Source organism: Parasteatoda tepidariorum, chromosome 2 (assembly GCF_982258835.1).
Source record: "Parasteatoda tepidariorum strain Cologne lab strain chromosome 2, Ptep-v5.0, whole genome shotgun sequence".
Lineage (NCBI taxonomy): Eukaryota > Metazoa > Arthropoda > Arachnida > Araneae > Theridiidae > Parasteatoda > Parasteatoda tepidariorum.
The window spans coordinates 59498922-59513517 of NC_141756.1; the positions used below are offsets into that span (position 1 = coordinate 59498922).

The 14596-nt window shown below is 27.3% G+C and overlaps 2 protein-coding genes across 2 annotated transcripts in view; one reads left to right on the top strand and one right to left on the bottom strand.

Moving 5' to 3' along the window:
• LOC107447723 (katanin p80 WD40 repeat-containing subunit B1) overlaps positions 1-14596 on the bottom strand; it is a 208029-nt gene that overhangs the window by 158382 nt on the left and 35051 nt on the right. The gene's annotated exons all lie outside the window — the stretch shown is intronic.
• Positions 2527-14596, top strand: part of LOC107447722 (arrestin homolog) — a 101161-nt gene continuing 89091 nt past the window's right edge. The window contains exon 1 of the mRNA XM_071177571.2: positions 2527-2705. Within this exon, the coding sequence (XP_071033672.1) occupies positions 2695-2705 (11 nt within the window). The 5' untranslated portion in view covers positions 2527-2694. The remainder of the gene's footprint in view (positions 2706-14596) is intronic.

A 14596-nucleotide genomic window follows, 5' to 3' on the forward strand; every position in this document is an offset into this window, starting at 1 on the left:
TGTAAAATGGGGAAGGAGGCATGATTAACTCAATACTCTAACAATGGCAAGAAAATTTTGAACAAATATCAACTGTAACAGTTAATAATTATATCAAAACAGAAATTAATAACGGGATAACGATGACTAATAGGTGTTATTTTGACTGAAGAAACCAGCTGTAAAAACGTATTTCCTTTAAAACTAAAATTAATTTATATAATACTCTAATTAAACCTGTATTACTTTATTTTAGCGAAAGCTGGCCTTTAAGTAAGAACTAGGAAAATAAACAATTAATATTGGAAAGAAAAATACTCAGTGCCATCTTCGGAGCTGTTGAAGAAATCAGTGTTCGGCAGATTCAGTACAATTAGGAATTATACGGAAAACTTAAGCAATCAAACATAATTTCAGTTATAAGCTCCTATAGAATGAGATGATGGCAGGATCACATCCACAGAAGGGATGATGGTAATTCAGTTAAGAAGCTGACTTTTGGAAAGTTTACTGGCATATGGACAAGAGGACTTGATTCTGTTAAAAATATCTTAAAAGACATGTGAATCAATAAATGGAAAAACCTAGTGGCCGATTGAGCCAGATAGAGATATTGAGATGACTCTGGCCTGTACTAGGCTGTCATGCTGATGAAAGATGATTGACATATCGAAGGGTCCTTAAAAAAATTATAATAGGTAGCAGTGTAAAATAATAAGATGTATTTTAGTAAATTGGTCTTCATCACCACTCTTAAGTCTCTAAATAACTACATCTAGTTTGTTGGTGGTTTTCTCTTGGTTTTATTTTAAAATTTATTAGAATTTTAACAATGTTAGACGGTAGGTAACAAAAATAAAACCCCGTAGCTCTTTTTTATTACAATATTGAAATTAATTTTTTAATTTTTGAGGACAGTAGGAACTTTGCATTTTACATACCTAACAGATTATCCGATAGAACTCTATAACGTACTCATTAGAATCGTGCATATTTTCCTATTCTATCCACTCAAAATTCGTTGAAAATCACTGTGTTAGCTGTGGAGAAAATACAAACCTCCAACTAAAAACGATGACAGGATGAGATGTGTAAGGTGCATGCAAGAGCTTCTTCAAACATGTACAAACTTTAAAAAACTTTGCTAAAAATGCAATTAAATTTTTCGAAAGTGAATGATTTAATCTGTACATTAGAATCTTTTTACCTATTTTCCAAGATAAAATTAATTTTTTAGAGCTCATTGTAAGTTTTTCTTGGTTAAACAGTATACGGAATGTGTTATATTTCTGATTTTAACTTCACTTTATCTTTACTGTATTAAGTATACCATTTCACCTCCACATCAAGGAGAGATGGCTATTTGTTAGTTTAATTTCGAACTATTTTTTATCATATTTTGTTCTAATTATTTGATTATTTTTTGCTCAAAAAACGTTGAATATACATTTGAGAACTTAAAGCAAGCATAAACATTTCTTGTATCTCTATTCTTGCTACTTTATTTGGATTTGAGAAAATTAAGTCCTTCTATCCTAGACTTAAAGCAAAAAAGGTAAAGCATTTCCGCAACAATCCATTGTGGACTAGGAGGATCATAGAAGTTAAGACTCCGCAATTTCATGACCAACTGCAAGATTTTAGAAGTGTGGACAGCACTGCCCACAAGCCATCTTTACTTCCCATGCAAGCTGGTACTTACCGACCTAAAGCTGAGTAGGCTTCAATCCACCGCTGGTAATCGAACCCCAGTTTCTCACAATGACAGTCCAGTGCCTTAACCACTGAGAAATCTTGGCTCCTATCCCAGACAGAAGATCCTACTTTCAGCTAACTTAGTTACAAATTAATCAATTAGTAAATAGGAAAACGAAACTTACTGGAAATAAATCCTTAGAATGCTTTTTTTTTAAATTTTGTACCAAACCTGCTGCGTCTTATTTCATCATTTTTATGAAAATTTGCTTGAGTAAAATAACTTTACTTGTTTTTCGTCAAAAATAAATATCGGTAAAAAATATTTAATTCTATACAGAAGCACTCGAATCCTACATAAAACTTATAGAATGCATATTAATTTATCTTTGCCATTGACTTTGGTATTCAAATACAAAAAAAACTTTTTTTTTAAGATACAAGAAGTATATGAAGAAAAATATTTATTCGTTTCAAGAAAAAATAATCGAATCTATACTAAGAGAATTTTTTTAAATTAATGTTCAACTGAAAACTATATAACATTAAAGCTTTTGCAAAAGAATTAGTTCTTATTTTCTTTTTTGAAGAAGAGGACCATTAATTTATCATTTTTAAAAGAAAAATTCTTTATTGACTTCGAGCTTGAGAAAGAAAAATATTGGAATCTATTCTTTTTGAGAAAGCTAAAAATATTTTCTCCACATTTCATCGCTAAAACGTGTTCAATCATGCTCCTCTTCTTAAAAACATCACGTCCTTCTTTATGGCGTTGTTTTTGAAAATATCGCCAGACATACTTGTTCTAACAATTCTTTCATCGCCTTCATCTCTTCTCTAACTGGCGAATATAAACAATTGGGGAGAGACTGACAGAAAGCGGACTCTTTTCCTTCTATCATCCGCGGAACATTTCTGGATCAGGAAAAGAGCGCATGCGTTATTTTCCGGAAAATGTGATTCACTGCCGGATCTTTCTCATAGCGCGTGAGCCTCGGTGCAACAGGCTACTAGGACATAATGCCCACCGAGTAAGTCATGGTTTTGGTTTTATGGTCAAGTTATGGTTTTAAAAAAATAAAACAAATAAAAAGTTGCTTTATTTTTCTTAAAAAAATTGCATTATTTAAAAAAAAAAGTTTGTATTTTTTTATTTATTATCTTGAAAAAAAAAATTTTTTTAAACTAAATTTATTTTCCATTTTATTTCAAAAATATAGATTCTCAATATGAGAATGATAATTTTGAATTGTCTATAGATATCAGTAAATCTAGTGTCAAAAATGCTTATAAATATTTTTTCAACAGTTTGAAAATTTTTTTACAATGTACAAAAACATTTTCTTTTATGGGAAAAAAATTTTATAAAATTACTCAGATTTTTTTTAAATTGTTAATAAAATTTCTTATTCTTATAACAAAATTAAATGTATCAAGAATGTTATTTTAAATAACAAAGTAGAGTATGAGACTTCGTAGTGTTTTGTTATTGACTAACATTAGGAATTTCATTATATACAAATATATACGAAATTATTTGTACAAATGTGTACAAAATATATACGATATTTTGTTTTAAATATGTATTTTTTATCAATTTTTATCTTGAAACTCTCTTTTTATATTTTTTATTTAAACTCAAAAATATATATTTTTGATATGAGACTGTTAGTTTTGAATTATTTAACGATTTTTAGTAAGTCTAGTGCAAAAATGTTTAATAAATATTTTCTCAACAGTTTGAAAATATTATATCGATAAATCCTTTTTGTTTACAAGGAAAAGATAATAAAAATGCACTCTGAATTATTGCAAAATATTTGAACTACCTTAAAATACTTTGCAAGGAAATTATCTTCCACCATATAGACTTTTTGGTTATAGTTATATAATCTTTAAAATTGTTAATAAAACTTTTTATTCCTGTTTTTCAGACGTTAAATTTATCTAGATTTTTTTCAAAAAATTAAGGTAGATTAAAAACCTTCGTACAGAGTAACCTGTGGATTTTTAATACAAAAAAATATATACAAATATAAACGACATTTTTTAAATATATATTTTTGTAATTTTAATGTGTTTAAAAATATGTTTTCTTTATATTTTCCATTTTTTCTCAAATAATGCATATTTTTTAACATTTAATTATGTTAAAAAATATGCATTATTTGAAAAAAAATGGAAAATATAAAGAAAACATATTTTTAAACACATTAAAATTACAAAAATATATATTTAAAAAATGTCGTTTATATTTGTATATATTGTTTTGTATTGTTAGTTTTAAATTGTTTTACTATTTCTAGTAAATCCAGTACTAAAATGTTTTATAAATATTTTTCAACATTTAAATTATTTTTAATATACTGAGATATTCTTTGCTTTCTGTAAAAACAAAATTAAAAATGTTTTCTGAATTATAGCTAAATATTTGACCTACTTAAAAGTACTTTGTAATCAGAGTAACTTCGTTCATTTTGATTTTTCGGTTATATTTAATAAATTTTTAAGGAGTTAATAAAATTGTTTATTCCAATTTTTTGCAAATGAAATGTACCTGGAATTTATTTAAAAAAATTAAGATAGAGTACCAGACTTCATAGTGTTTTCTTATAGACTAACATGTAGAATTTCATTACATCTCTGATCGTGGGGATCAGAACATACATCGAAAAAGGACTAATAAAAATGTACCCTGAATTTTAGCTAAATATTTGAACTACTTCGAAATATTTGCAATCAAATTAACTTCGATCATTTTAATTTTTCGCTTATATTTAAGTAATTTTTAAAAATGCTAATGAAATTTTTTAATCTTGTTTTACATAAATTAAAGGTATCTAGAATTTATTTAAAAAAATTAAGATAGAGTACCAGACTTCATAGTGTTTTCTTATAGACTAACATGTAGAATTTCATTACATCTCTGATCGTGGGGATCAGAACATACATCGAAAAAGGACTAATAAAAATGTACCCTGAATTTTAGCTAAATATTTGAACTACTTCGAAATATTGGCAATCAAATTAACTTCGATCATTTTAATTTTTCGCTTATATTTAAGTAATTTTTAAAAATGCTAATGAAATTTTTTAATCTTGTTTTACATAAATTAAAGGTATCTAGAATTTATTTAAAAAAATTAAGATAGAGTACCAGACTTCATAGTGTTTTCTTATAGACTAACATGTAGAATTTCATTACATCTCTGATCGTGGGGATCAGAACATACATCGAAAAAGGACTAATAAAAATGTACCCTGAATTTTAGCTAAATATTTGAACTACTTCGAAATATTTGCAATCAAATTAACTTCGATCATTTTAATTTTTCGCTTATATTTAAGTAATTTTTAAAAATGCTAATGAAATTTTTTAATCTTGTTTTACATAAATTAAAGGTATCTAGAATTTATTTAAAAAAATTAAATTAGAATAGCAGATTTCATTGTGTTTTGTTATAGACTAACATGAGAAATTTCCTTACATACGAATATAAATATTATATGCGAAAAATAAATACATTATATAAGAAAAAAGGTAATAAAAATGTACCCTGAATTATAGCTAAATATTTTAACTACTCAAAAATTTCTTGCAATCTAATTAACTTTTGCATTTTGGTTATATTTTAATAATTTTTAAAATTGTTAATAAAACTTTTTAAATTTTCAGAGTTTTTTTAAATTTTTAAATTGATAAGACTAAATGTAAAACTTCATTATATACAAAAAGAATAAATTAAATTTCTTTTTTAAATATTAATAAAAGATTAAAAGAGTTTAATATTTACACTTCGAAATAAAAGATATTTTACATTATTATATATATATATATATATATATATATATATATATATATATATATATATATATATATATATATATATATATATATATATATATATATATATATATATATATATATATATATATATATATATATAACTTTGAGGTATTAAATTTATTGGTAAATATTATATATAATATTAAACAATAAAATTATTAATGAAAATTCAATCGAAAGTTGTACATTTATAACGAGGTTAATTTAATTATTCCTGTAGCAGTGACGAAAGTTCATACTTAATTTTTTAAGAAATATTGTTTCTATAATAATTAACACTTTTAGAGCTTGCATGCTTTGGGTTTATATCAGTATGGAGTATTTGGTGTAAAACTTAGGAAAATTTTTCTGTAATCTTTTGCTTTAGTAGTTAGTTCTGATTATTGGCTTGGTACAAATATTCATATAGTAACTTCCGGTTTCTATTAGTATAAACTTAACTTTTTGAGGGACTGCTTGATTAAAACTATCTCGCATTTACATTACTTTAGAAGGAATACCACTAAAACTTTTCCACATTAAGTATAGGACTGATGAGTAAATACACGAAACTACTATTTGCTTGTGCATCCAGCTTTTTACGAAAAGCATATCTGACTTAATTAGCATCACCTAAAGTGTTGGAGAAAATTGTTTTTTAAAAGCTTATTTTCCGTTATTGTTGCCAAAGTGTTGGAGAAAGTTATACCTAAAACTTATTCCTTTGGGGATTTTTGTTTTTGAAAAGCTTATTTTCCGTTATTGTTGCCAAAATGTTGGAGAAAATTATACCTAAAACTTACTTCTTTGGGGATTTTTGTTTTTGAAAAGCTTATTTTCCGTTATTGTTGCCAAAGTGCTGGAGAAAATTATACCTAAAACTTATTTCTTTGGTGATTTCTGTTTTTTAAAAGCTTATTTTCCGTTATTGTTGCCAAAGTGTTGGAGAAAATTATACCTAAAACTTATTTCTTTGGTGATTTTTGTTTCTTAAAAGCTTATTTTCCGTTATTGTTGCCAAAGTGTTGGAGAAAATTATACCTAAAACTTATTTCTTTGGGGATTTTTGTTTCTTAAAAGCTTATTTTCCGTTATTGTTGCCAAAGTGTTGGAGAAAATTATACATAAAATTTACTTCTTTGGGGATTTTTGTTTTTGAAAAGCTTATTTTCCGTTATTGTTGCCAAAGTGCTAGAGAAAAGTGTACCTAAAACTCATTTCTTTGAGGATTTTTGTTTCTTAAAAGCTTATTTTCCGTTATTGTTGCCAAAGTGTTGGAGAAAATTATACCTAAAACTTATTTCTTTGGGGATTTTTGTTTCTTAAAAGCTTATTTTCCGTTATTGTTGCCAAAGTGTTGGAGAAAATTATACCTAAAACTTATTTCTTTGGGGATTTTTGTTTCTTAAAAGCTTATTTTCCGTTATTGTTGCCAAAGTGTTGGAGAAAATTATACATAAAATTTACTTCTTTGGGGATTTTTGTTTCTTAAAAGCTTATTTTCCGTTATTGTTGCCAAAGTGTTGGAGAAAATTATACCTAAAACTTATTTCTTTGGGGATTTTTGTTTCTTAAAAGCTTATTTTCCGTTATTGTTGCCAAAGTGTTGGAGAAAATTATACCTAAAACTTATTTCTTTGGTGATTTTTGTTTCTTAAAAGCTTATTTTCCGTTATTGTTGCCAAAGTGTTGGAGAAAATTATACCTAAAACTTATTTCTTTGGGGATTTTTGTTTCTTAAAAGCTTATTTTCCGTTATTGTTGCCAAAGTGTTGGAGAAAATTATACATAAAATTTACTTCTTTGGGGATTTTTGTTTCTTAAAAGCTTATTTTCCGTTATTGTTGCCAAAGTGTTGGAGAAAATTATACCTAAAACTTATTTCTTTGGGGATTTTTGTTTCTTAAAAGCTTATTTTCCGTTATTGTTGCCAAAGTGTTGGAGAAAATTATACCTAAAACTTATTTCTTTGGTGATTTTTGTTTCTTAAAAGCTTATTTTCCGTTATTGTTGCCAAAGTGTTGGAGAAAATTATACCTAAAACTTATTTCTTTGGGGATTTTTGTTTCTTAAAAGCTTATTTTCCGTTATTGTTGCCAAAGTGTTGGAGAAAATTATACATAAAATTTACTTCTTTGGGGATTTTTGTTTTTGAAAAGCTTATTTTCCGTTATTGTTGCCAAAGTGCTAGAGAAAAGTGTACCTAAAACTCATTTCTTTGAGGATTTTTGTTTCTTAAAAGCTTATTTTCCGTTATTGTTGCCAAAGTGTTGGAGAAAAGTATACCTAAAACTTATTTCTTTGAGGATTTTTGTTTCTTAAAAGCTTATTTTCCGTTATTGTTGCCAAAGTGTTGGAGAAAAGTATACCTAAAACTTATTTCTTTGAGGATTTTTGTTTCTTAAAAGCTTATTTTCCGTTATTGTTGTCAAAGTGTTGGAGAAAAGTATACCTAAAACTTATTTCTTTGAGGATTTTTGTTTCTTAAAAGCTTATTTTCCGTTATTGTTGCCAAAGTGTTGGGAAAAGTTATACCTAAAACTTATTCCTTTGGGGATTTTTGTTTCTTAAAAGCTTATTTTCCGTTATTGTTGCCAAAGTGTTGGAGAAAAGTATACCTAAAACTTATGTCTTTGAGGATTTTTGTTTCTTAAAAGCTTATTTTCCGTTATTGTTGCCAAAGTGTTGGAGATAAGTATACCTAAAACTTATTTCTTTGAGGATTTTTGTTTCTTAAAAGCTTATTTTCAGTTATTGTTGCCAAAGTGTTGGAGATAAGTATACCTAAAACTTATTTCTTTGAGGATTTTTGTTTCTTAAAAGCTTATTTTCCGTTATTGTTGCCAAAGTTGACGAAAATGTTATTAATATGCGTACTGAGAAAAAAAGTATGTTCAAAACTCCCAGAATATGGCAAAATTTATCGCATTTCTGGCTAGACAGGAACACCAATAAGTTCGGTAATTTTTATTTGAACACTTTTTCAATGAGTTCGGAAAAATTAACAATAAAATATAATTTTATAATAATATGTGATGGAATTTAGTAAACGTAGTAAAATTTGGTAATTTTATTACGATTTCTTAAAGCATGGCGTAAAGACTTTTGGCCGGTTAAATTTACTTTTCAGTTATGTATATGTTACTAAATGTAACAATAAGACCTATAATTTTTCGAAACAGAATTTTCGGTAAGCTTTTACCCCGCAAACCATGTTTTTTCCGAAGCTTTTTGGTAATGATTTTTATAAAATTAACAGTAAAATATAATTTTACAATATGGGATAAAATTTTGGAAATGTAGTAAAATTTGGCAATATCATGATACCTTAGAACGTAGCAAAAAAACATTTGGTCTTTTTAATATACTTTTCAGTTTTGTGTTATCTACTAAATGCGTGGTAACAGCAACTGTAATTTTAGAAAATTAGAATCTCCAAAAAATCGTTACAATATGAACAGAAAAATTTCCAACACAGGGTTTAAGTACCGGATTTTTTGTTTTAACTATAAGAATTAGAATTTTTTTTACCAGAAATATCGTTACCATATAATACGGTAATTTTAACAGAATTTTTTTCTTCTGTGAGCTTTTATGCAAAAAGTAAAAGTTTAATAATGGTAATATATTTTATTTAAGACAAGTAGAAAACTTTAGTGTATATTTTAGGACTTAAATTTTCATGAACTCTTTGAATAGTTATTTTTTTCTAAAACACAGTTATTTCAAAATGACTAAAAATGTCACCAAATGAATTGACAGTGGGTGTTTTGGTATAACATTAGATTCAATTGTAGTAACATTAGCCTTAAACTCTTCTTTTGCGAAAAGGGAAGTCATTTTGGTTGAGAAAATCAAATTGTGTCAATGAGATTGACGAAATTAAATTATGAATTCTGATTGGTTTCTTACTCTCGCAAACACTTAACTAGAGTATCGATCAGAAAGTGAAGACATTTCTAAATAATTGTTTCTACAAATATTTTATCTTAAGAATTTTTTTGTCTGTCTTTAGCTGAATACTTCATTGTTAATACAGATGAGAGAAAAAAAGCGGTAAATCAATCTTTATCTAGACTGTGAAATTATGCACGTGACTGACATATACCGACAAAGTTAAAAAATTTAAAATTATTACGATTCTTCTAATTTATCATTATTTTTTTAGCTCCATGGTGACTTTACGTTATTAGATTAAGCAAAATAAATGTATCTAGACGGTTATTCCATCAAAATAAAAGTTAACTTCATTCGGTATCATTTGGCATGATGCTATTGCTGGTATAGGTATTACCACTCTATCTATATTGAAGCCTATATTGAATTTGATATCTATAAAAACAGCACCTATTAACAGAACAGTAGTCGTACTAATTATCAAAACTAATTAGGCATTATTGTCATCATGAATAGTTGAGAAAATTTTTACGGTTCCTCGATCTAAATAAGCAGGTACCTTTAATCTATTTATTTTGCTTGATGGTACCTATCTATTTTTTTTTTATTTCAGCTGCCCATTGATTTTAAACTATTTAATTTTATAGACAGATATTTTCACTTTCAAAAGCGTAATTATAAACAAAATAAACACGTGGTTTCAAATAACTTTAGAAATATTAATTATTATTACTAATTCGGTAATTTACAGCTCTTCAGACGTCATATCCGTGGGTTTATTTGACACAAAAAAAACCCAATTAAGTGTTAAAGGTTTTTCAATGAATTCCTTTCTTACTAAATAGAGCTGTTTGCTGGCTAATAATAGCTTATTATTTTTTATTTCAATTATTGTTTATTTAAAAATGTTTCGCTTTACAGATTGATGTTTTAAAAGCATAACTATAAACAAAATAAACACGTGGTTTCAAATAACTTTAGAAATATTAATTTAGTGACGTAATCTGCCAATGCTATCATATTCCTGCCCATGGTTCATGCTGATCATTGAGTTTATCTGACATATTGAATAAAAAATAATTATATATTGAAGAACGTGTGCATCATTTATATCATACATCAAAGATGAATTTTAAGACACTAAAACTAATTGAAATAAACTAATTGAAAATTTCGAATGAATTTTAGAATCAGAGACTAAATTTTCCAATCGAAATTACTCTCCTAATTTCAGGATGATAGAATAAACATTTCTTGAGGTATAAGAGAGGGAGAGAGAGAAACACATTCAAACTCTTCATTCTATTATTATAGATTAAATACTTTCCTTTTTTAGCAGTTATGGAATTCTTCATGTACCTTTATTACTCAATAGTTTGTATTCATTGTTTTAATATTTCTGATATTTATTTTATATTTATTGATTTAAAACTACCACTAAACTCAGTGGCATGACAGCCCATAGAGGGCCAAGGACTACTGTGCCCATCTCAGTTTTTTTGACCTTGGGCTCTGGAGTGCAGAAGCAGATGTTCCGGCCAGGTGGTCAGCCAAACGCGGAATCCCCAGTGCTTAGTTCCCAAGCATGCTTGGTATTCATTTATCGACCCACTGAAGGGATGAAAGGCGGAGTCAACCTTGCCCGGCCCGAGGATCGAACCCAGGACCTGTGGCACGGGAGCGCGAAGCCCTACCAGTCAGCCACTGGGAGTGATTTATTGATTTAATTTATTTATTTAATAAAACATATCATTTACGAATTTATTATAAAGTAAATGCAATTTATTTAAATGTAAATTTAGCTTATATAAACTTATTTACCACTGTTGAACTATTGTGAAATGGTAACAAAATTATTTTGTTAACCATTAAAAGGGGTAAATGAACGATTTACTGATAAACATCGTTATAATCTTTATTAATTTTATGCTGTATAGCTAAACATATTTGCTTCTTTGTTTATAAATAATATTATCATGTGATTTCTTTCTCTAAGGTGAGGCAAATGCTTTTTATGATTTTGCACAAAACGATAAAATGGCATTTTTTTAGCAGATTGAGGGAAATGAAAAGTCAATCTAAATAGTTGATTTGTCTTTGAAATTTTCTTTAACCTTGTTTTTTAAATTTTGAATTGTATTTAATAAAAGCAAATAATTCTATAGTCAACTTTGTAGCTTTACGAGGAGTTTTGGGAGACATTAACCTTTAGGAGCAGAATTTTTATTAAACATATTTTTCATATTTTTTTCATTTTTTTATAACATTTAAGGTCAAAATAAGTGAAAAATGTTATATTTAACATTATAATATTTTATGGTTATGACATACTGCAGGAAACACGAGTTTTTTTTCTGCTTTAAGGGTAAATTCTTCCAAATAAGGGTCATTGCAACCAATAATTTTTCAAATTTGCTGTTATTTAGATCTAAGAAAAATAGCTATTCATCATTGAAGTTTCTCTAATTTAAAAAAATCAATTATTGATAAATTTTTGAATATGAATGCAAAAAAATTTGAAACTGCTTTTTTTTAACTTTATATTATAGTACAAATATTATTTCGATAATCTAATAGACTTTTTAATGTAACTATTAGATATTTTCTAATATTAAAAAAGTACAAAAATATATGTATACTTGTAATTGTCAAAAAAATGTATATAGAAGGGACTGCCCAATTTGCGTCAAAGCGTTAAACCGTGGGAAAAAAGTTACTGATTGAAAGACTTAGTGTTGAAAATGAGATTTCATTCATCGTTCCTTTTTGAAATTTTATCTACATTTAAAGTTACTTTAATAGGGCGTCATTTTCCAGATATCAACGATTTATAATTTTCAAAGTGTTAAAAATCATATGTGTTACTATGACATTTATGCGAAAAATAAGAATGTTCATTCCATTATTTATGTGAATTTTTCATTGTGCATAAAAATAAAGATAGGTAATGGCTATTTATTTCGTATATTAAATGCGGAGATCAACGTGATCAACTCAAGTCTACGAATGTGAATATGATAAAAAACATTAAAATGTTGAATCTGCTATCCACACCTATCACTCAGTGAAAAGGTTAAAATGAAATATAAAAGTTTATTAAAAGCCAGTTGTCAGTCTGGAGTTTAAAATTCCACAATTCCGAGACCGATGCCAACCCGATCCTTACTTCTAAGCCAAGCTGGCAATGTTAACCATAGGTCGGAAGTTGATTGGTCTAGGAGTGGATAGAGCCCAACAACAAAAGGAATAGAGTCCAACGACAGTTGTCGTTGTAGTCATTGAAGCTCAAGATGAAATCATACTAGTCATTGAAGCTCAAGATGAAATTTTACATGACAATATTATCCACAGAAATAATAAAATTATAACATTTAACGTTTGTTACGGGTGATTTTTAAATCATTGAAAGCTAGGTACTTTTGCCCAATTTTTTTTCTTCTAATAGCAGGCACTGAATTTTATTCTTTTTGCCTTAGAAGATGCCAGAGTTGTTACAGAGTTGCCTACGACACACTGCCACAAACCCGTTCATAGGGTGGGCCACATTCTTTCATTACACACAACAGAGGACAACACAAGAGAGAGAAACATCCATGCCCAGAGCGAGATTCGAACCAGCGGCTAATGACTTCGGAGTCAGGCGCGCTAACCACTCGGCCACCTGGCCTTTTTGCCTAATTTAAATTAAAAAGTTAGCTTAGAATGTTAAATTTTAGGTTATTTTTTCTCTATTGTTAAGTGAAATGCTTTATTATGTTTATGAATTTTACCTTAATGATTTAAAAGAAAAAAATATTACTTTTAAAATGTAAATAATTTTGTCCTATAAGCTAATTCCAACATAAAAAAATCTCCATTAATAGATGAAACTAATTGAAATTCAAAGAAACTTAAAATTGTTACAAAAATTATAAGTTATTGAAGTTTTTAATTTAGTATATATTTAAATTACTTTGGGAACAAGTAAATGAAGCTTGATTTTTAAAGCATAAAATAACTTAATTAGTGTTAAATCATTTCTTCTCCATTAAATGGATCATTTACAAATATATTTATATATTTTATTTCAGAATCTTGTAGATTAAATTATCGATACTTACTATACGAAATGTAAACTTAGTTGCTGGGAAATGTTTAAATCTTGTGGATAGCCATCCTGATTAAATTGTATCTTAATGACATAATAAGGAACGCTATGATAACCCTTCGTTGATTTAAGCAAACAGATCAATTGAGCTGAAAGCTTACGATGCTTGGAGAAGATGCTATACCCATAGTGGTATACCCGTCAAGAGAATCTATTCAAGGGATGATAGCTCATCCTATCTTTCAATCATTCTGAATACTGTTGGTGAGATTTATAGACAATAAAATTAGTTTCGATCCATTAAATCCCCTTATCTCTTTAATAAATGCTACTTGCTTTATGTTTAAAAAACAATGTGTGATGATGGACAAAAAAATGTTCTGAACTGTCAATGTTGTCTTCAAATATGTAAATTCTAAAAGTTATTTAAATAAAATAATATTTGTGATGGAATTATTGCCATGTGCAAAGACAAAATATTTTTTATTAAATGATCGAACTGTGTGGTAGTGACTTCCTGAGAGGAAATAATTCTTAAAATAAAACCCAAAATGTAAGGTATTTAAACCATTCATTTTGTAATTTTTCCGATGAATATGATAATTTATAACTAATGATTTACTGAAAATTCTGGTTTTCAAAATTATAGTTCATATTACACATTTAAAAAAAAAATTCATAAATGAAAAGTAAATTTAACCGAATAAATTGTTTTTATGCCATGCTCTAGTGTATCGTGATAAGTTAACAAATTTTTCCCCATTTCCCAAATTTTATCACTACCAAAATCATTACCAAAGCAATTTGGTAAAAATAACCGAACTTCTTGATGTTTTCATACAGTCATTTCTCCATATTCTGGCAGTTTTAACAATGCTTTTTTTAGTGTAGAAAATAACGTCGAAAAATATTATTATTATTATTATTAATAGGCTGAATTCTTTATCACTAAATTCATAAAAATCTATAATCTAACAAATTTTTCTGCTTACAGAACTTATGTAGAGCAAATCAACTTAAATCTTATGCCACAATTTTAAAGAGATATTCTACATCCATTGTAAATAATTGTTTTGATTTTGTGGTCAGAGTTATAATGATATTCCAATACT